The 23,570-nt window shown below is 43.3% G+C and overlaps 1 protein-coding gene across 1 annotated transcript in view; it reads right to left on the bottom strand.

The window, feature by feature from the left end:
- PCGF3 (polycomb group ring finger 3) overlaps nucleotides 1–23,570 on the bottom strand; it is a 159,181-nt gene that overhangs the window by 22,303 nt on the left and 113,308 nt on the right. Inside the window, exon 3 of the mRNA XM_073591902.1 lies at nucleotides 6,698–6,794. Coding sequence (XP_073448003.1) covers nucleotides 6,698–6,794 — 97 coding nt within the window. The remainder of the gene's footprint in view (nucleotides 1–6,697; nucleotides 6,795–23,570) is intronic.

Consider the following 23,570-nt stretch of genomic DNA (forward strand, 5'->3'; position numbering starts at 1 on the left):
AAAAACACAGCATGGGTTCCCCCCTCCAAGACCATACCAGACCGAAGGGCCTGGTATGCTCTTGGAGGGGAAACCCCATGCCTTTTTTTTTTTTTTAATTTGGCATTCCCTCCATCTTTAAGATGCCCAGAATGGGAGGTCTGGATTACAAAAGTCCAGCACTTATGCGCAGGAGTTATATAATTGGTGTTGCCCCCAATGGCAGAGCCAGAAAACGAAGTGGAACAGGGACATTGCATCATTGGTAGAGGCGCACTAAAAGGCAAGTGTGCCATATTTTATTATGCATACAGGGTATATACTGAATCTGATATTTCCACCTTCAATTAATATTGCCGTAACATACTCTCTATCATGAACAAAAAAACCTTGAAGTGTTAAAAAAAAAAAAATCATAGTGTATTATCAAAATACACAGCTTGTATTTTATAAAAGTAGAATATTACTGTATGGGTGACTACTTTATAGACATGTTCTATATCAACTTCTCTAGCACACACTGCAAATAGAATTCACTATACACAAGCTTAATTCTCTGAACTGATTCTTGTAAAGTACCAGCACACAGCCATTTGGAATGAAGGCTAAAAGGGACATTGATGGTAAATAAATAAGACTCCCTGTTCAGCACTGTGAAAACTCGAGTACACTGCCTGGCACATTATAAGGATCATCTAAAGAATGCTACTTGCCAGCACCCCTTGACCTCTACTCAACCTGTTGTGAATGCTACTGTGCTCTACTGAAGCACTGACACATGCAGCATCCCTGCTGACAAACCAATACTGTTCTACTAGAAATAATATAGTGATAACAAAAAATGATCTCAAATTCAGTGAAGAATCTGAAATGTATGGAAAACGCCGTTTAGCAGACACTCAAGAAAAGAGGAATAATTTGTTCAAAGCGCCAAATATTTAGAAACCACTTTTATATGATCTTTAAAATGTTTTATTTGTGAAATTAGCATTTAGAGCCTGAACACAAGACTTTAGTGGAAAGGTTAAAATGTTGGTAAAAATATCAATCCCAGCTTAATATGCATCTAAAGCCAAAAGTTCTTAAAAAAAAAAACCCAAACACTTTTTGTCCCTGCTTAATCTCCACCTTGACTGAAAGTTAGAACAAATCCAAAATTTTGAGTCATCTCCAGAACAAGGGTTAAATAGAGAATATTTTCCAATGGGGATGCTTACAACTGCCCAGGAGGGCATATCCCTTCACTTTGGGAGATTCCCTCTCAAATTTTGTTGTGTTCAAAGGGCACGACATAAAAGGAAATGTTCAAACTGGACATAAACCGCAAGAGCAATAATTCTAGCCCCAGGCCACCTCTGTAACTCAAAACATGTAACCAGTAAAAAATCTTAAAGTGTCGCCTATGGGGATTTTTAAGTACCCAAGCTTGGTGCCAATCCACAAGCGTGTGCAATTTTGAAGCGTGACATGTTGGGTATCTATTTACTCGGCGTAACTTCATCTTTCACATTATGCAAAAAAATTGGGATAACTTTACCGTTTTTTTTTTTTTAAGCACAAAACTCAAAAAATTGCTGCGCAAATACTGTGTGAGATGAAAAGTTGCAACGACCGCCTTTGTATTCTCTAGGGTCTTTGCTAAAAAAAAAACATATATAATGTTTGGGGGTTCTTTCAATATAATTATCTAGCAAAAAAAAATTCTAGGATTTTTACAGGTAGGAGAGAAATGTCAGAATTGGCCTGGGTGGCAAGTGGTTAAAAAGTGAAAATATAAAGTAAAATACTGCGCCAACCTATAACATGTAAGCAGCCAACAAGACTAATTATGATAGAAATGTGGGTAAAAGTGTAGCGCTAGAAATGAAAAGGAGATAAAAAAAAGGGGCTAGTCTCTCATGTATAGAAACTAATATCCATAAATATTATGTGTTTCACAACTGTAAAAATAAAAAAGGCGTCATGCAACCTAAAGTCATTCTAAGGATGTCATCAAGGACGCCAATTAGTAATTAACAGATATCAGCTCACTGGAAACTTCTCAGAGCCTTTTTTCACTCATGGAAGGCTCTGAGAAAGTTTCCAGTGAGCTGATATCTGTTTGGCGTTGCAACGTTCCATTTATCTTCCTAATTGGCGTCCTTGATGTCCGCCAGCCTATTGGGGAGGTTATCGTGCAGCCTATCTTGGGAGTTCGGCTTCAGGTTTCTGTGTCTATGCCTAATTGACCCACCACCGTACGGTGAGCTGGGTCCATCGCTCTTGGTAAGAGTACCTCTTTCTCCCCTCCCCCTTTGATGGTGAAGGCACTCCTGAGTATACATCCACCATTGAATACATTTACCCCAGAGACTGTTTGATTAATACAGCAGCTGCCTCTTCTCAACATCCCGTTTATTGTTACCACCTCTGGGACTCTTATTCACTGTTTATTTTGCATTTTGTGGTTTCAGCTGTTATAATATTGTGTTTTGAATTTACATAAGATCCATCATGGGTTTTATATTTGCATGCTTTATTACATGTCTACTTTATTAGTCACTTTCATATGTTGACACTTTGTAGTCTGTTACCCTGAAAAATCTATATTTAAGATTTTTCATATCTTATAGATATGATATGGGTTAAATAAGAGTTCTTTTCGACCAAGAGTGAAAGCTTAAAATATAATAACATTTATTAGGACACAGTTGAAAGTCTAGCTAATACACAATCATCTATCTATCGCCTTACACCAAGGAAGAAAATATTAGGTTGAAATAAAGTATTTACATGAAGGAATACAGGGTATATTCCTCAATACAGTAATCTACACACATATTTAGTTACAAGTAAAAGGGCATTCCTTTCCCATAATTACCCATCCTTACCAAAGTTCCTTTCAGCTTGCTGGTCATCAGAGAGAGAGCGCTTACCTCCCCCTTGGCTCTGAGTATATCAAACCAAGCTGATGTCTCATTGGTTGGCCTAGCTTGGATCATGATTGGAGGGCTTACTCCATAAGTCGGCCCCCTTTCATGCAAATCCTTGTGACTATGTTGGCCAAGTGTGTTAATTGAATTTCCCCAGGAAGTTAGGTGTTGATTATGGGTTGGGCCCCCTCCAATGCATATCCCAACATGGGATCCTTTCAAAGGAGTAGGTGTAAAACAATGGAATTGGCTCTGCATTGTTTGTATATACAAGCCTTGGCCCACATTCTCTGCTCTTAGCAAAAGCTTAAATGAAACTTTTTGCCCAGCTTTCATAGATGCCAGCTAAATGAAATATATTCATCAATACAATATTTTACAGTTATTAATGGAGATTTCACATAAACTTATAAGGCAACAAGTCTATGGCACTCCACATGGGTTTGCACTTCTGCCATTAATATATTTTTGCTTGTGACGCCATATTCGCTTTCTTGCGACTTTAAGTCGCATGACGCCTTTTTTATTTTTACAGTTGTGAAACACATAATATTTATGAATATTAGTTTCTATACATGAGAGACTAGCCCCTTTTTTTATCTCCTTTTCATTTCTAGCGCTACACTTTTACCCACAAGATCACGACTTATACAACACTTGATTTGTAGATTTGTACCAGCTGCCATGTAAACAATGCAGGAAGGCCACCACCATCGTAGGAGGCAAGTATACACCTGGGGTAGATGGTTTACCTAATGCCACTTAGGGGGCTAGGGAAGGTTTAGTTATCCAGCGAATCTGTCTTTTAAACATTCCCTACTCATAAAAAAGAAGAAAAAGCACCTTGTCCCCATGTTGATGAGGACAAGGGCACTTCCCTACAACCCTGGCCGTTGGTTGTCGGGGTCTGCGGGCGGGGGGCTTATCGGAATCCGGGAGCCCCCTTTAATGGGGGGCCCCCAGATCCCGGCCCCCCACCCTTTGTGAATGAATATGGGGTACATCGTACCCCTACCCATTCACCTAGGGAAAAAACGTGTCAATGAAAAAACACAGTACACAGGTTTTTAAAGTAATTTATGTCAGCTCCGGGGTCTTATTCCAACTTCGGGGGTCTCTCCGGCGTCTCCTCCCGGTGTTATGATCTTCTGTCGGCTCCTTTGCTATCTTCTTCAGCTCTTTTGCTAGCGGTGGCCCGGACTTCTGCCTTCTTGTCTTCTTCCCTCTTCCGATGTTGACACGACGCTCTCTCCAGCTGGAATGCTCTCTGAGCGCTCCGCAATGGACTTATATAGGCGGTGACCCTGCCCCCTTATGAGGTCACAGTCTCGGGGCATGCTGGGACTGTGCAGTCATAGGGGGCGTAGTCATTGGGTGGCAGAAGGCAGAAGTCAGAAGTCCAGGCCACCGCTAGCAAAAGAGCTGAAGAAGATAGTGGAGGAGCCGGCAGAAGATCAGGACACCAGGAGGAGACACCGGAGAGACCCCCGAAGTCGGAAGAAGATCCCCAGAGTCGGAAGAAGACCCCCAAAGTTGGAAGAAGACCCCGGAGTTGACTAATAAATTACTTTCTGGTTATCGCTGCTTTATGGACATTGTATTCGGTTTTGATCATTTCAATTGACCCGCCTATATTTGTAAACTGGCTGATTTTTTTTTCTGTGCACAACTGAAAAATAAAGGGATTATAAAAAAAACAGATTTCTACAGACCATGGCTTAGGCATGTGTTTAGATACAGCTGGAAAACATGGTCCAATTGGGGTTTTATTTCACTGTCCTACATATTTTTCACAGGTGGAATATATAATGTATGCACACTATTCTGCAATCATGTACATTAGCCAGTCTTTTAGACCTTGTTTACAATTGGGTTTGGGATGAGGTAAAAACGTGTTATGCTGCAAAGGAAGCATAAAATTCTGGGCTTCATGCCAACTATACTTAAGCTTAAAGCGATTGTAAACGATCACCTTGTAAAACAACCAATTCAGTTTAAAATAAAGATTAAAAGGCAAAACATTTTTGCATAGATATAAAAATACATTATAAATACCTTATTTCCCTTTTTGATAAGTGATCACATTCCTTCTGTTCTCAGCTGCATAAGAGTTGGGGAGAGGAGAAACAGCAGCACACTGAGCTTCCTAGTAAATGGCTGTGCAGCGGGGGGCATGTCAGAACAATTCTGATCACTGGAGGAGAGCACACGGAGTTCCCAGCATAGCTAGCTCATCTGCTTAGTGTGGTCAGTTTTTAATAGGTAAGTAGAGGGACTGGCAGGAACACCAGGGATTTCACACAAAGGAAGCAATACAAAGAGAACAAGATACTTTCTCATACACGTACATGGTACAGGAGGCACATATCAGGAATATGACGTTTTGGGGTAACAAACGCTTTAACTTTCTCCATTATGTGAGCATAAACCTTCATATACTATTTCACTCCACTCCTGTATTTAACTTAGTTTTAATTTTTACAAAAGGAGCCACCAACACAAAGCACATCATAAGTATAGACAAACTGTACAATTAACAGATTGCACAGAAACCCTAATAAAATGCAAGAGCTCATGTTTTCATACGGTTATGAGAATTTAAAGTATAACTAAAAGCAAAACTTTTTTTTTCGTTTTGGATAGCGTGCAGAAAGATTAGAGTGCTTGTCAGTTTTTATTGCTGTCTGTGCCTCCGTTAGGGAGAGACTCAGAGCCGGTTCACACTGAGGCAGCACGACTGCCTCAGGTGACCTGCACACGACAGCAGCGGCGACTTGCAAAACGACTTCTATATAGAAGTCAATGCAAGTCGCCTCAAGTCGCCCCCAAAGTAGTACAGGAACCTTTTTCTAAGTCGGAGCCACTTGCGTCGCTCCTATTAGAACGGTTCCATTGTACAGAACGGGACGCGACTTGTCAGGCAGCGAAGTCGCCTGACAAGTCGTCCCAGTGTGATCCGGCTCTTACCCTCTCTATTTGTCCTGTTTACCATTACCATTGAAAGTGAAAGTAAAAGAAAAAATCACAAATTAGGGGTTGTCCCCAGAAAAGTAATAGAGGGGAGATCTTCCAATGGGGACACTAGTTTTGGGGACCTGGGGGTCCCTAAGGGATCCTTTATTTTGCAGGGACTTAGTCTCACTTCCTGTTTGGCTATGACACAGGATGTGAAGGGAAATCTCCACAATGAGACACAGATGGTGAAAAAAAAAAAAAAAAATCTGACAGCGGTTATAACCCTTCCTTACTCTATCCAAGATGAAAAAAAAGGGTTTTGCCTATAGTTCTACTTTAAGATCATTTATATCATTTATATTTTTACTTTTTTGTGGCTTTAAAAAAATGTCAGTGCCCGAGTCCAGTAATCTTTGTAGCTGCATAACAACATACAACTGTTTACTCAGATGGTGCACTACAACATATTTTTATTCCAATATGTTGAACACAGACATTAATATTACCAGCAATTTAGAATAACTATTCTATTCAGCCCCCAACCTGTCCACCTTTAGGAGATCCCTGAAAACTCACTTATTCAGGGAAGCCTATCCCACACCTACCTAACAACCCCATCAAATCATTCCCCGCATCTATTACCTTTTGTACCACCACCCCCTCCCTTTAGAATGTAAGATCTATGAGCAGGGCCCTCCTGTCCCTTCTGTATTGAAGTGTACTGTAATTGTGCTGTCCCCACTCTACATTGTAAAGCGATGCATAAACTGTTAGCGCTATATAAATTGTTATTAATAATAATAATAACTGCATTACCTGGGACATTGCTTACATTTACCTATTCCACTTACCCTATATACTGTAGAGGATGGCTCTGATGGATTACAATTCTGCATGTTGGACATGTGTTGTTCTCTTCCAAATACTTCACCAAACAACTTCTGCAAACTGCAAAAAGAAAAAAAGTTAAATTTGTTTCTTAAGAAAAAAAAAAAAAAAAAATTGTTACTTTCTTTTAAATTGTTAATAAGCAAACCACATTTTCAGGGTTTTTTTTTATAACTATAAAAGGCTTACTGGGGGGAAAAAAACTCCAATTAAAATGTTCTTTCTTGGTTCTTTTTTTACCAAAAAAAAAAAAAAAAGCTCTGCTCTGATTTTAATTCAGCTGGCAAACACTGCCATCTACTGGTCATTTGTAATAATTCTTCATTATATGTGGGGAGTAGGTAATGGAAAGAACTATTTACTGAGTGCTCAAGATGCATTAGAAACAGCGGGGTGTATGTTTTTACTTTCAATAACATAACGATAAATCGTGTAATACAAATAAAGATTGTTAAATGTAACACTTACTTTGAAAATTATATTTTTTCCCCTTTTTATATCATTCCAAAGTGCAGTAAAGTAATTTAAAAAGCGCATGCAAAGTGCCTTTGCAAACAACCCATCAAAAAAATCTCTTGAATGGTCTGTCAAAAGCAATTCTGCTTGTTTTCAGCCATTTTTCAATATAAAATTCTTATTCTTAAGAGCGAATCCTGAACAGCAGTAACCCATAGAGACAAATCCAGTACATGTTGTCTTCTAATTGCTTGCTGGGTTACTGTAGTTAGAAAATCAGCACAAAAGGGAAACGGTACAGGTTTTTAAGTAAACTATGGGGTTTATTTAACTTAAGGCAAATCCACTTTGCACTGCAAGTGCACTTGGAAGTAAAGTCGCTGTAGATCTGAGGGGGACATGCAAGGAAAATAAAAAACAGCATTTTAGCTTGCACATGATTGGATGATAAAATCAGCAGAGCTTCCCCTCATTTCAGATATACCCCTCAGGATTTAGAGCGACTGCACTTCCAAGTGCACTTGCAGTGCAAAGTGGATTTACCTTTCGTAAATAACCCCCTATATTTCCTTCCTTTTTAATAGTTCCTTATTTACAAATAAATATTTAAAAGGGGGCTTTTCTATGCTGTGTGCTGTACACACTGGGCAGTCTAATAAAAGATCCAGCACAATCCCCACCGCTTGTTGACTACGCCTGCATACTGAAAACCTAGACAGCACCTTTGTCACAATTAGGGATGAGCTTCGTGTTCGAGTCGAACCCATGTTCGACTCGAACATCGTCTGTTCGATCGCTCGCCGAATTCCGAATGATATGGGCCGTTCGCGCCAAATTCGTGTGGCGCGTCACAGCCCATAATAATTCACTGCGGCATCGCAGTGCATTGCTGGCTGATGATTGGCCAAGCTTGGCCAATCACAGCGCCGTCTGTAGAGAGAGCTGTAATTGGCCATAGCCACAGGGGGTTTAGTACACGCCCAACACTGTATAAGGCCGCCTGCCCGGCAGCCCTGTGTAGTGTAGTGTTCCGGCGTTGAGAGACAGAGAGACAGTGTCATTTGATTTAAGTTAGATAGATTAGGCAGGACAGTCAGTCACTTAGCTGCACTTACAGTGTATTGTGTATATATATATGCATCCCAGGTGTTTATATATACATACATACACACACACACACACACACACACACACACACACACACACACACATATATATATATATATATATATATATATATATATATATATATATATATATATAGTGTAGTGCGACCTCCGCACAGTGTTCAGCTAAATCTACAAGTTAGTGTAGTGCGACCTCCGCACAGTGTTCAGCTAAATCTACAAGTTAGTGTAGTGCGACCTCCGCACAGTGTTCAGCTAAAGCTACAAGTTAGTGTAGTGCGTCCTCTGAACAGTGTTCAGCTAAAGCTACAAGTTAGTGTAGTGCGTCCTCTGAACAGTGTTCAGCTAAAGCTACAAGTTAGTGTAGTGCGACCTCTGCACGGTGTTCAGCTAAAGCTACAAGTTAGTGTAGTGCGTCCTCTGAACAGTGTTCAGCTAAAGCTACAAGTTAGTGTAGTGCGTCCTCTGAACAGTGTTCAGCTAAAGCTACAAGTTAGTGTAGTGCGACCTCTGCACGGTGTTCAGCTAAAGCTACAAGTTAGTGTAGTGCGTCCTCTGAATAGTGTTCAGCTAAAGCTACCTGTAGAAGGTTGGCGGTGTTTTCCTGATCCTATCACTACCGCAGGCAGCTACATTATTTACACGTTAGTGTAGTGTGACCTCTGCACAGTGTTCAGCTAAAGCTATCTGTAGAAGGTTAGTGGTGTTTTCCTGATCCTATCACTATCACAGGCAGCTACATTATTTTAACGTTGGTGTAGTGCATCCTCTGCACAGTGGTCAGCTAAAGCTACAAGTTAGTGTAGTGCGACCTCTGCACAGTGTTCATTTAAAGCTACCTGTAGAAGATTGGTGGTGTTCTCATACTACAGGCAGGCAGTTGATTTTGCTAGCTGCAGTATCAGAGTATATATATATACATATATATATATATATATATATATATATATATATATATATATATATATATATATATATATATATATATATATATATATATATATATATTATTAATATATATATTATATTATATATCTCAGCTTAGTGCAGCTACATCTCACGGCAGGCCATTAGTATGTCTGGAAGGCCAACAAGGAGAGGCAGACAGTCACAAGCCAATAAAGAGGGCAAGCAGGCTCTGTGTCTAGAGGCAACAGTGCTGGTCGTGGAGACGGTGCATCCTCATCAGCACGTGGCCGTGGGACACGCTTGGCCTTTTTTTTCGCCAGCTGGCCGTGTTGAGTCGCAACATGCGGAAGACTTGGTCGAGTGGATGACCAAGCCGTCCTCATCCTCCTCATCCTCTCTCACCCATGCTCAGGGTACTTTGTCTGGCAAAGCAGCTGCCAACGCGGCCTCTTCCCTCGGCTCAATGGCATCACTGACTCCTTCCGTAGCCCCACCATGTCCTCCTGAGGAGTCCCTCGAACTGTTTGACCACAGTATTGGGTACATGCTCCAGGAGGATGTCCAGCATTTAGAAGGCTCTGATGAGGATACTGAGCTAGATGAAGGCAGTAACGTGAGCACGGACAGAGGGGGTGCCCAAGAAGGACAGCAATCTGGCAGTCATGCTCCCCTGCTGCAGCATACTGCCAGGTTTGCTCCAGTGATGAGGAGGGAGGGGATGATGAGGTCACTGACTCAACGTGGGTGCCTGATAGGAGAGAGGAGGAGGAGGAGGCACATCACCAACGAGGCAGGATGCCCTCCAGGGGCCAGTCCAAGGGTAGCACACTGACTGCATCACACCCCAAAGCTCTGCATGTGCAGGGCGCTGCTGTCTGCGCGTTATTCCAAAAGTTCTTTGGTGTGGGCCTTTTTTGAGACGAGTGCATCAGATCCCACCGCTGCTATTTGCTACATATGTCTCAAGCGTATCTCGTGTGGCCAAAACATCTCCTGCTTGGGCACCACATGCCTGACCAGACATATGTTGACCTGCCATGCAGTTCGTTGGCAGGCGTATCTAAAAGACCCACACCAAAGAACAAAGAGGACCTCTCCTTGCTCCTCAACAGCTGAGATCTCCAACCCCACTATACCTTCAGTCCTCTCTGAGACCTGCACTGAGAGGAATCAAGGTGTAGAATTAGGTGTGTCACAGCCAAGTACTTGTGGGCAATCTGCTTTCGGTACACCGACGTCAGATTGTACCAGGCAAATTTCCCTGCCCCATCTGCTGCACCACCGAAAGAAGTTCACTCCCAGCCATCCACATGCTCAGCGGTTGAATGTTAGCTTGGCAAAATTGTTACCATTTCAACTGCTACCTTTTCAGTTGGTAGACTCTGCCCCCTTCTGTGAGTTTGTGGAATGTGCGGTTCCTCAGTGGCAGGTACCCAAACGCCACTTTTTCTCACGGAAGGCGATTCCGGCTCTCTACCGGCATGTGGAAGGCAATGTCCATGCCTCGCTGGACAGGACGGTCAGCGGTAAGGTGCATATTACAGGGATTGCAGGCATGGACAGGGACGTTACCTAAGTTTCATGGCGCATTGGGTGACTCTTCTGGCAGATGGGAAGGATGCAGGACAAGGTGCAGTAGTTTTGGAGGTTGTTCCACCACCACTCCTCCAAAATGCCACTACTAATGATTCTGACACACCTCTCTCCTCCACCCCCTCCTCTTCTTCCTCCTCCATGGCCTCTTCCTGTGCTTTGTCCTCGGAATCAGCGGTGCTCCGTAGGCGTTCAAGGGGCTACTCAAGTATGCAGGTCAAAAGATGCCATGCAGTGCTTGAGCTGGTGTGCTTGGGGGACAGGAGCCACACTGGGGCAGAGGTTCTGTCAGCTCTGCAGGGGCAGGTTAAGAGGTGGTTGACATCACGCCAACTTAAGGCAGGAATGGTGGTTTGCGACAATGGCACCAACCTCCTTTCCGCCCTCCGACAGGGACAAATGACCCATGTGCCCTGTTTGGCTCACGTACTTAACTTGGTGGTGCAGCGGTTCTTGGGCAGGTACCCGGGCTTACAGGATGTCCTGAGGCAGGCCAGGAAAGTCTGTGTGCATTTCTGCTGGTCATATAATGCCAGTGCTCGGCTGGCAGACCTCCAAAAGGAGTTTAACCTGCCCAAGAACCGCCTAATCTGTGACATGCCCACCAGGTGGAACTCAACGTTGGCCATGCTGCAGCGGCTGCACACGCAGCAGAGGGCCATCAATTAGTACCTGTGCAACTATGGCAGCAGGACAGAGTCAGGGGAGCTTGTTTTTTCCCCCACGCCAGTGGGCCATGATCAGGGATGCATGCACTGTCCTGTCACCATTTTAGGAGGCCACGAGGATGGTGAGCAGTGACAGTGCATGCATCAGTGACACTGTCCCTCTTTTCCACCTGTTGGAACACACGCTGCGTGGAATAATGGACAGGGCAATTGAAGCAGAACAGAGGCAGGAAGAGGAGGACTTCCTTAGCTCTCAAGGCTCCCTTTATCCAGACAGTGTTCCTGCGTGCCCGCCGATCACACAGGAAGAGGAGGAGGAGGAGGAGGAGGAGGAGGAGGAGGAGGAGGAGGATGATTGTGTCAGTATGGAGGTGGAGCCTGGGACTCAGCATCAGCCTTTAAGGGATCATTTACAGTCCCAAGAAACACATGGACTTGTACGTGGCTGAGAGGAGGTGGCTGCAGATCATGTCGTCCTTATTGACCCAGAGGACTCCGGACCGAATGCCTCAGCAAACCTACGCTGCATGGCCTCCCTGATCCTGCAAAGCCTGCGGAAGGATCCTCGTATTCGTGGTATCAAGGAGGGGGATCATTACTGGCTGGCAATCCTCCTTGATCCACGTTACAAGGGTAAGGTTGCGGACCTTATCTTGCCGTCGCAGAGGATGAAACATCTTCGGGAGGCCTTGCAGAAAGGTCTGTGCAACGCGTTCCCAGAGACTGGGAGGTTACAAACTCCTGTTTCTGGACAACGTGTTGCTGAGGCTTTGGTCAGTCAAAGAAGGAGCGGTGGAGAAGGTGGCCATCTGACCGATGCGTTCAGACAATTTTTTAGTCCGCAGCCCCAAGGTATGATCGGTTCCAGCAACCATCGCCAGCGTCTGTTTTACATGGTGCAGGAATACCTAGGGGCAAGATCTGACTTGGACACCTTTCCCACCGAAAATCTTCTGGGTTACTGGGTCTTGAGGATGGATCACTGGCCAGAGCTTGCACAGTATGCAATTGAGCTACTGGCCTGTCCTGCAACCAGCGTTCTTTCGGAACGCACATTCAGTGCTGCTGGAGGCTTTGTAACCGATCACAGGGTGCGTCTGTCCACCGACTCGGTCGATCGACTGACCTTCATAAAAATGAATCAGTCTTGGATCACCACCAGCTACCAAGCACCTGATGCAGATGTAACCAAATAATTTTTTTTTAAATGTCAGATCCCTTCAAAGACTGCCTATGCTGATGCTGAGTGACTATCCTATTAAACTGAGCAATTATCCTCTTCCTCCTCAATGATCATGATAGCTTGTAAGAACATTTTTGATTCTGGGCGCCGCCAGTCCCGCCACCAGTGCCTAAGGCCCAATTTTTCAGCCCCTGTTTAACAGAGGCGTGTAATTACAATTTTTGATGCAATTCTTTGCAGCAGGGCTAGTTCCTGCGCTCCAACTAGAGTATCTGTGAGGGGTTCCAGTGTTGTGGCACCAGCACCAGTGCCTAAGGCCCAATTTTTCAGCCCCTGTTCAACAGGGACATGTAATTAGAATTCTTGATCTAATATTTCACAGCAGGGCCTGTTTCTGTGCCCACCAAGAGTATCTATGAGGACTTACAGTGTTGTGGCACCAGCACCACCAAACGCCCAATTTTTCTGCCCCTGTTCAACAGGGGCATGTAATTACAATTCTTGATCTAATATTTCACAGCAGGGCCCTGTGAGGGCTTACAGTGTTGTGGCCACAACACCACCTAAGGCCCAAATTTCTGCTGAGTATATAGGGCAGGCCCCTACTTTCAAACATCCAACTTACAAACGACTCCTACTTGCAAACGGAAGGAGACAACAGGAAGTGAGATGAAATCTACCCCTAGGAAGGGAAATTCTCTCCTGTAAGAGTTCATATGAGGAAAAACTTTTCTTCTTTCCACTGATGCTTTATCACCAATCCTTGTTTAACAAAAAAACCCAAATTTTCAAAAAACATTTGTCTTTGGGACAAAAAGTGAGGTGAAATCTTCTGAACAGGAGCACAGACAGCAAAACAAATGTCACAGGGGTTATAACCATTCCCTAGGTTTTCCAAAAAGCTGAAAATAGATTTTTTGGCTGGAGCAAAACACGTTAAAAATGTACCAGTTCAAAATTACAAACACATTCTACTTAACAACAAACCTACAGTCCCTGTCTTGTTTGCACCGCCTGTATACTGCTGTTCAGAATATATAGAGCCTGGGGGCCCCACACCTTTCCTTTTTTAATTTGGGTGCGGGGTTCCCCTTAAAATCCATACAAGACCCAAAGGGCCTGGTAATGGACTTGGGGGTACCCATGCCGTTTGTCTCACTGATTTTCATCCATATTGCCAGGACCCGACATTACATTAAAGCCGCAAGCAGTTTTAAATGACTTTTTTTCCTTTAAAAATGACATTTTGTGCAGGGACTGTTCTAAGCATGGGAAACACGCGCCACTTTACAGGCATACTATAGACACCCCCCAGGAACGATAATTAACCACTTAAGGACCGCCTAACGCCGATTTACGTCGGCAAAGCGGCACGGGCAGGCAAAATCACGTACATGTACGTGATTTGCCTTCCGCGGGTGGGGGGTCCGATCGGACCCCCCCCCCGCCGCCCGAGGCGGTCCCGTTCTGTTCCCCGGCGATCCGAGATGAGGGGGAGGCCATCTGTTCGTGGCCCCCCCTCGCGATCGCCGCCGGCCAATGGGAACATTCCTTTGCTGCTGTATGCTAAACAGCAGCAAAGGAAATGATGTCATCTCCCCTCAGCTCGGTATTCCGTTCCAGCGCCGAGGGGAGAAGACATCAATGTAAGTGCACAACACACTACACACACAGTAGAACATGCCAGGCATACAAAACACCCCGATCCCCCCCCGATCGCCCCCCGACCCCCCCCCAATCACCCCCCCCCCCCCGTCACAAACTGACACCAACAGGTTTTTTTTTTTTTTTTTTTCTGATTACTGCATGGTGTCAGTTTGTGACAGTTACAGTGTTGGGACAGTTAGTATTACCCCCCTTTAGGTCTAGGGTACCCCCCTAACCCCCCCTAATAAAGTTTTAACCCCTTGATCACCCCCTGTCACCAGTGTTGCTAAGCGATCATTTTTCTGATCGCTGTATTAGTGTCACTGGTGACGCTAGTTAGGGACGTAAATATTTAGGTTCGCCGTCAGCGTTTTATAGCGTCAGGGACCCCCATATACTATCTAATAAATGTTTTAACCCCTTGATTGCCCCCTAGTTAACCCTTTCACCACTGATCACCGTATAAACGTTACGGTTGACGCTGGTTAGTTCGTTTATTTTTTATAGTGTCAGGGCACCCGCCGTTTATTACCGAATAAAGGTTTAGCCCCCTGATCGCCCGGCGGTGATATGCGTCGCTCCAGGCAGCGTCAGATTAGCGCCAGTACCGCTAACACCCACGCACGCAGCATACGCCTCCCTTAGTGGTATAGTATCTGATCGGATCAATATCTGATCCGATCAGATCTATACTAGCGTCCCCAGCAGTTTAGGGTTCCCAAAAACGCAGTGTTAGCGGGATCAGCCCAGATACCTGCTAGCACCTGCGTTTTGCCCCTCCGCCCGGCCCAGCCCAGCCCACCCAAGTGCAGTATCGATCGATCACTGTCACTTACAAAACACTAAACGCATAACTGCAGCGTTCGCAGAGTCAGGCCTGATCCCTGCGATCGCTAACAGTTTTTTTGGTAGCATTTTGGTGAACTGGCAAGCAAGCACCAGGCAGCGTCAGGTTAGCGCCAGTAGCGCTAACACCCACGCACGCACCGTACACCTCCCTTAGTGGTATAGTATCTGATCGGATCAATATCTGATCCGATCAGATCTATACTAGCGTCCCCAGCAGTTTAGGGTTCCCAAAAACGCAGTGTTAGCGGGATCAGCCCAGATACCTGCTAGCACCTGCGTTTTGCCCCTCCGCCCGGCCCGGCCCACCCAAGTGCAGTATCGATCGATCACTATCCCTTACAAAACACTAAACGCATAACTGCAGCGTTCGCAGAGTCAGGCCTGATCCCTGCGATCGCTAACAGTTTTTTTGGTAGCGTTTTGGTGAACTGGCAAGCACCAGCGCCCTAGTACACCCCGGTCGTAGTCAAACCAGCACTGCAGCAACACTTGGTGACGTGGCCAGTCCCATAAGTGCAGTTCAAGCTGGTGAGGTGGCAAGCACAAGTAGTGTCCCGCTGCCACCAAGAAGACAAACACAGGCCCGTCGTGCCCATAGTGCCCTTCCTGCTGCATTCGCCAATCCTAATTGGGAACCCACCACTTCTGCAGCGCCCGTACTTCCCCCATTCACATCCCCAATCAAATGCAGTCGGCTGCATGAGAGGCATTTTCTTTATGTCCTCCCGAGTACCCCTACCCAACGAACCCCCCCCAAAAAAGATGTTGTGTCTGCAGGAAGCGCGGATATAGGCGTGACACCCGCTATTATTGTCCCTCCTGTCCTGACAATCCTGGTCTTTGCATTGGTGAATGTTTTGAACGCTACCATTCACTAGTTGAGTATTAGCGTAGGGTACAGCATTGCACAGACTAGGCACACTTTCACAGGGTCTCCCAAGATGCCATCGCATTTTGAGAGACCCGAACCTGGAACCGGTTACAGTTACAAAAGTTAGTTACAAAAAAAGTGTCAAAAAAAAAATATATATATAAAATAAAAAAAAAATAGTTGTCGTTTTATTGATCTCTCTCTCTCTATTCTCTCTCTATTGTTCTGCTCTTTTTTACTGTATTCTATTCTGCAATGTTTTATTGTTGTTATGTTTTATCATGTTTGCTTTTCAGGTATGCAATTTTTTATACTTTACCGTTTACTGTGCTTTATTGTTAACCATTTTTTTGTCTTCAGGTACGCTATTCACGACTTTGAGTGGTTATACCAGAATGATGCCTGCAGGTTTAGGTATCATCTTGGTATCATTCTTTTCAGCCAGCGGTCGGCTTTCATGTAAAAGCAATCCTAGCGGCTAATTAGCCTCTAGACTGCTTTTACAAGCCGTGGGAGGGAATGCCCCCCCCCCCACCGTCTTCCGTGTTTTTCTCTGGCTCTCCTGTCTCAACAGGGAACCTGAGAATGCAGCCGGTGATTCAGCCAGCTGACCATAGAGCTGATCAGAGACCAGAGTGGCTCCAAACATCTCTATGGCCTAAGAAACCGGAAGCTACGAGCATTTTATGACTTAGATTTCGCCGGATGTAAATAGCGCCATTGGGAAATTGGGGAAGCATTTTATCACACCGATCTTGGTGTGGTCAGATGCTTTGAGGGCAGAGGAGAGATCTAGGGTCTAATAGACCCCAATTTTTTCAAAAAAGAGTACCTGTCACTACCTATTGCTATCATAGGGGATATTTACATTCCCCGAGATAACAATAAAAATGATTAAAAAAAAAAAATATGAAAGGAACAGTTTAAAAATAAGATAAAAAAAGCAGAAAAATAATAAAGAAAAAAAAAAAAAAAAAAAAAAAAAAAAAGCACCCCTGTCGCCCCCTGCTCTCGCGCTAAGGCGAACGCAATCGGCGGTCTGTCGTCAAACGTAAACAGCAATTGCACCATGCATGTGAGGTATCACCGCGAAGGTCAGATCGAGGGCAGTAATTTTTGCAGTAGACCTCCTCTGTAGATCTAAAGTGGTAACCTGTAAAGGCTTTTAAAGGCTTTTAAAAATGTATTTATTTTGTTGCCACTGCACGTTTGTGCGCAATTTTAAAGCATGTCATGTTTGGTATCCATGTACTCGGCCTAAGATCATCTTTTTTATTTCATCAAACATTTGGGCAATATAGTGTGTTTTAGTGCATTAAAATTTAAAAAAGTGTGTTTTTTCCCCAAAAAATGCGTTTGAAAAATCGCTGCGCAAATACTGTGTGAAAAAAAAAAATGAAACACCCACCATTTTAATCTGTAGGGCATTTGCTTTAAAAAAATATATAATGTTTGGGGGTTCAAAGTAATTTTTTTGCAAAAAAAAAATAACTTTTTCATGTAAACAATAAGTGTCAGAAAGGGCTTTGTCTTCAAGTGGTTAGAAGAGTGGGTGATGTGTGACATAAGCTTCTAAATGTTGTGCATAAAATGCCAGGACAGTTCAAAACCCCCCCAAATGACCCCATTTTGGAAAGTAGACACCCCAAGCTATTTGCTGAGAGGCATGTCGAGTCCATGGAATATTTTATATTGCGACACAAGTTGCGGGAAAGAGACACATTTTTTTTTTTTTTTTTTGCACAAAGTTGTCACTAAATGTTATATTGCTCAAACATGCCATGGGAATATGTGAAATTACACCCCAAAATACATTCTGCTGCTTCTCCTGAGTACGGGGATACCACATGTGTGAGACTTTTTGGGAGCCTAGCCACGTACGGGACCCCGAAAACCAAGCACCGCCTTCAGGCTTTCTAAGGGCGTGAATTTTTGATTTCACTCTTCACTGCCTATCACAGTTTCGGAGGCCATGGAAAGCCCAGGTGGCACAAACCCCCCCCAAATGACCCCATTTTGGAAAGTAGACACCCCAAGCTATTTGCTGAGAGGTATAGTGAGTATTTTGCAGACCTCACTTTTTGTCACAAAGTTTTGAAAATTGAAAAAAGAAAAAAAAAAATGTTTTTTCTTGTCTTTCTTCATTTTCAAAAACAAATGAGAGCTGCAAAATACTCACCATGCCTCTCAGCAAATAGCTTGGGGTGTCTACTTTCCAAAATGGGGTCATTTGGGGGGGTTTTGTGCCACCTGGGCATTCCATGGCCTCCGAAACTGTGATAGGTAGTGAGGAGTAAAATCAAAAATTTACACCCTTAGAAATCCTAAAGGTGGTGATTGGTTTTCGGGGCCCCGTACGCGGCTAGGCTCCCAAAAAGTCCCACACATGTGGTATCCCCATACTCAGGAGAAGCAGCTGAATGTATTTTGGGGTGCAATTCCACATAGGCCCATGGCCTGTGTGAGCAATATATAATTTAGTGACAACTTTTTGTAAATATTTTTTTTTTTTTTTTTTGTCATTATTCAATCACTTGGGACAAAAAAAATAAATATTCAATGGGTTCAACATGCCTCTCAGCAATTTCCTTGGGGTGTCTACTTTCCAAAATGGGGTCACTTGGGGGGGTTTTGTACTGCCCTGCCATTTTAGCACCTCAAGAAATGACATAGGCAGTCATAAACTAAAAGCTGTGTAAATTACAGAAAATGTACCCTAGTTTGTAGACGCTATAACTTTTGCGTAAACCAATAAATATACGCTTATTGACATTTTTTTTACCAAAGACATGTGGCCGAATACATTTTGGCCTAAATGTATGACTAAAATTTAGTTTATTGGATTTTTTTTATAACAAAAAGTAGAAAATATCATTTTTTTTCAAAATTTTCGGTCTTTTTCCGTTTATAGCGCAAAAAATAAAAACCGCAGAGGTGATCAAATACCATCAAAAGAAAGCTCTATTTGTGGGAAGAAAAGGACGCAAATTTCGTTTGGGTACAGCATTGCATGACCGCGCAATTAGCAGTTAAAGCGACGCAGTGCCAAATTGGAAAAAGACCTCTGGTCCTTAGGCAGCATAATGGTCCGGGGCTCAAGTGGTTAAAGGAATATTTCACTTTTTTTTTTTTTTTTTTTTTTTACTTTAAGCATCATTAAAATCACTGCTCCCAAAAAAACGTCCGTTTTAAAAAATTTTTTTTTTGCATTGATACATGTTCCCTGGGGCAGGATCCGGGTCCACAAACCCTTTTTAGGACAATACCATGCAAATTAGCCTTTAAAATGAGCACTTTTGATCTTAAACGTTTGAGTCCCATAGATGTCAATGGGGTTCTAACGTTCGTGCAAATTTTCGGTCCGTTCGCAGGTTACAAAAAAAAATGTTACCATTAATATTTGGTTATGTTTTGTGATAAACCCAACCAATTAGTTGTTTTTTTTACAATGGTGTGGCGAAATAGCAACTGTTCAAAAATACTCAATTAAACCACAACTGACTTTGTGATCAAAATGTAACTTCAGAAGGGTTGCAGAACCTAATAGTGCCTGGGAGCACTTTTTAGGCCCTTTGCACAAGAGGCCATACAGATGCAGTACTTCCCTTCCAGCATTTTAGAGCACCCTGGAGGGACAGATGCAGTGTCAGCTCCCTGTAGGCAGCCTGACAAAATCTATGGCAGATTGTGGCTGGAGGGAGGTGAATAGTTGTACTAAGTGGAACTGGCATTTAGGGCTTTGTGTGTTCAGGCCAAAAGGTCTCTGTTACAGTCTGCCTGCAGTAGGGCTGGACACAGAACTGTTCCTTCTTGGGCACACTAGAATGACAGGAGGGACACACTACAGCCCCATGTGCAAAGGGTCAGTCTTTAACTCATGCATATATGCTGTATGTTCATTTTCTTATTGGCTAATTTATTAAAGTGGAAATTTAGCCAGAAAATTAGTTTGTGATAGATTACTTCACGCTGGCCCCTTTTGCAGGTAAAGCTATATAAAACACTAAAAATAATTGCCTATACTATTCATTATGTCCTCACCCTGCTCTGTACAGCCTCAGTTCTTCTGTATTATCTGCACTGTGCCGATAATCAGCGAATCACTACATGCCAATCAGCTGACGGCCTAATAATTTAATAATTTACCACTAGATGATTTGATTTTCTTTCCTTCCACCACAGAAAGGAAAGCAAGAAAATCGCTTGTGTTGACAGGTAACCCCTCCTGCAGCACTATTGTTTTCTACCTGTGAAAGGGGGAAGGGTTGCAGGGAGCCTTTGCAACCAGCAGCACACAGCGATTACCGCTAGCAGCTTTAGCCACTGGCAATTATCACATATTCAAAATCCAACAGGCTGGTTGCACCCAAGTCGATCAATGGATCAACTTGGGTGCAACCAGCCTGCCTATAGATGGTTCAAATCTCAGCTGGTTCTTGCTTTACCGCTCAAGATTGGATCCATCTCTGGCTGGCTCAAAGCTTTTGTCAGCTTTCTTCTCTAGCCAAGCCACAGAATACAATCAAGGCTGGAAATGCACACCTTTTAATTGCAGAAAGTTACACATACAGTAATATAAGGAGAGGGGGAGAGTTTTCACTAAGGAAGTGACTGTTCTGGACTTTCACAAAGCTCGCAGCCCAAAATGATGCTGCCTGCACAGACGTGATGCCTGTTTTGTATGACAGCTCCCTTTTTTAATGGACTTTATTTGAAGTGTAAAGTGTGACTTTAATGAGCAAATACAGCTATCCACTTTACATATACAAAACTTACCAACCCTAGAAAAACAAGTTTTTAAAACTTTAACCAATTGCCGACCAGCTGCCGCAGTTGTACTGCGGCAACATGGCTCGGCTGCGCGAATCGCTGTCACATTACATTGCTTCCAATTTTGGCCACTAGGGGTGCGCGCCCATGGAGCCGATGCGAGTGCCCAGCAGTCACGATCACCGCTGGGCTCCCGCAATCGCTCAGGGTACACCGAGAACAGGGATCTGTGTGTGTGAACACACAGTTTCCGGTTCTCTGAGGGGAGAAGAGACAGATCACCTGTTCATACAGAGTATGAACAGAGATCTGTCATCTCCCCTACACAGTCCCCTCCCCCCTTCAGTTAGAACACACACTAGGGAACACAACACCAGTGACATTTTTACAGTAATCAATGCATTTTTATAGCACTGATCGCTGTATAAATGCCAATGGTCCCAAAAATGTGTCAAAATTGTCCGTGTCCGCCATGTCGCAAATCCAATAAAAATCGCAGATCGCCGCCATTACTAGTAGAAAAAAAATAATAATAAAATGCCATCCCCTATTTTGTAGACGCGATAACTTTTGCGCAAACCAATCAATATATGCTAATTGGGATTTTTTTAACCAAAAATATGTAGCAGAATACAAATTGGCCTAAATTGATAAAAAAATTTATTTTTTACATATTTTTTTTGGGAAGGTTTTATAGCAGAAAGTAAAAAATATTGTTTTTTTTTTTTTTCAAAATAGTCACTCTTTTTGTTTATAGTGCAAAAAATAAAAACCGTACAGCTGATGAAATACCACCAAAAGAAAGCTCTCATTATGGGAAAAAATAGACATCAATTTTTGTTTGGGCACAATCGTCAGTTACGCAGTGCCGCATCGCAATAAATGACCTGGTCATTAAGGGGGTAAAACCTTCCACGGCTCAAGTGATTGTGTTTTTTATTTGATTCTAACATTCATATGGCTTTACATTTCCTTTTAAATCATAGTGGGAAACACTCTGGAGGGTTTAAAGTGGCATGTTGCCCTAAAGGGTGCAAGACAATATATTTTTGTTTAGGTCATCTAAGGAAGGTCAGGGCCAGTCCTGTGGAGTGTCACATGGATTTATCCATACAGTCGAAGCTTATACAGTATATGGTTTCACTAAAAACCCGGTGACTTTTACATTATGTGGAGGATTCCGATATGCAGCACGCTTTATTAATGTAATACTAAAGTGTTTTTTTTTTGGCTGTCATTGTTGGTAACCTTAAGGGCTTGGTCACATGAGTTTTGCACTCTGAAGAGCAATCTGCGTTTAGATGTCTCTAAAGAAAGCATTGAATTGAACAGGTGGTGCTGTATAGCCTCCTCACAGCCTGCCCTAACCCATTAAACCCCGTACCAGCAGGCTGCAGCTTTTGCATGCAGTTGCAGGGAAATTGTAGAGTGGTCCCATTCACTTGAATCAGTAGTTGGGTAGAATTTCTGCCGCAGACACAAAGCAATGCATCATGGCCATGGCATGTGTATACCCTCACCAAGGGGTAGTGATTCAAGGGGGGGGGTTTAACCTTTTTGCTGCCAGGCCCCGCGCTCCACTTTTAAACTTAGCTGGCCGGACCATTTTTGTAATGTTTCCATTGCTTTTTTATTTTTCTCTTACAGCTTTCAGAGTTTGTAAAATACACCCCCCCCCCCCCCATATATTTTCTAAAAGCACATGACGAGTAGAATAAAAAATAAGGCGCTACTGATTTTTAAGGGCACAATGATATTTGTGCAAGTGTTTAAAAAAACAATATTTTTGCTAAAAATACACACACAGCACATTTTACAAAATTCCTACTACAGTGGCTTGAGAAAGTATTCGCCCCCCTTGAACTTTCCAACCTTTTGCCACATTTCAGGCTTCAAACATAAAGATATAAAATTTTTATTTTTTGTGAAGAATCACCAACAAGTGGGACACAATTGTGAAGTGGAACGAAATCTTTTGGATTTTTGAAACTTTTTTAACTAATAAAAAAATGAAAAAAGTGGGGCGTGCAAAATTATTCGGCCCCCTTGCGTTAATACTTTGTAGAGCCACCTTTTGCTGCGATTACAGCTGCAAGTCGCTTGGGGTATGTCTCTATCAGTTTTGCACATCGAGAGACTGAAATTCTTGCCCATTCTTCCTTGCAAAACAGGTCGAGCTCAGTGAGGTTGGATGGAGAGCATTTGTGAACAGCAGTTTTCAGCTCTTTCCACAAATTCTCGATTGGATTCAGGTCTGGGCTTTGACTTGGCCATTCTAACACCTGGATACGTTTATTTGTGAACCATTCCTTTGTAGATTTTGCTGTATGTTTGGGATCATTGTCTTGTTGGAAGATAAATCTCCTTCCCAGTTTCAGGTCTTTTGCAGACTCCAACAGGTTTTCATCCAGAATGGTCCTGTATGTGGCTGCATCCATCTTCCCCTCAATTTTAACCATCTTCCCTGTCCCTGCTGAAGAAAAGCAGGCCCAAACCATGATGCTGCCACCACCATGTTTGACAGTGGGGATGGTGTGTTGAGTGTGATGAGCTGTGTTGCTTTTACGCCAAACATATCGTTTTGCATTGTGGCCAAAAAGTTCAATTTTGGTTTCATCGGACCAGAGCACCTTCTTCCACATGTTTGGTGTGTCTCCCAGGTGGCTTGTGGCAAACTTTAGACGAGACTTTTTATGGATATCTTTGAGAAATGGCTTTCTTCTTGCCACTCTTCCATAAAGGCCAGATTTGTGCAGTGTACGA

The sequence above is a fragment of the Aquarana catesbeiana genome, linkage group LG01, assembly GCF_042186555.1.
Source record: "Aquarana catesbeiana isolate 2022-GZ linkage group LG01, ASM4218655v1, whole genome shotgun sequence".
Lineage (NCBI taxonomy): Eukaryota > Metazoa > Chordata > Amphibia > Anura > Ranidae > Aquarana > Aquarana catesbeiana.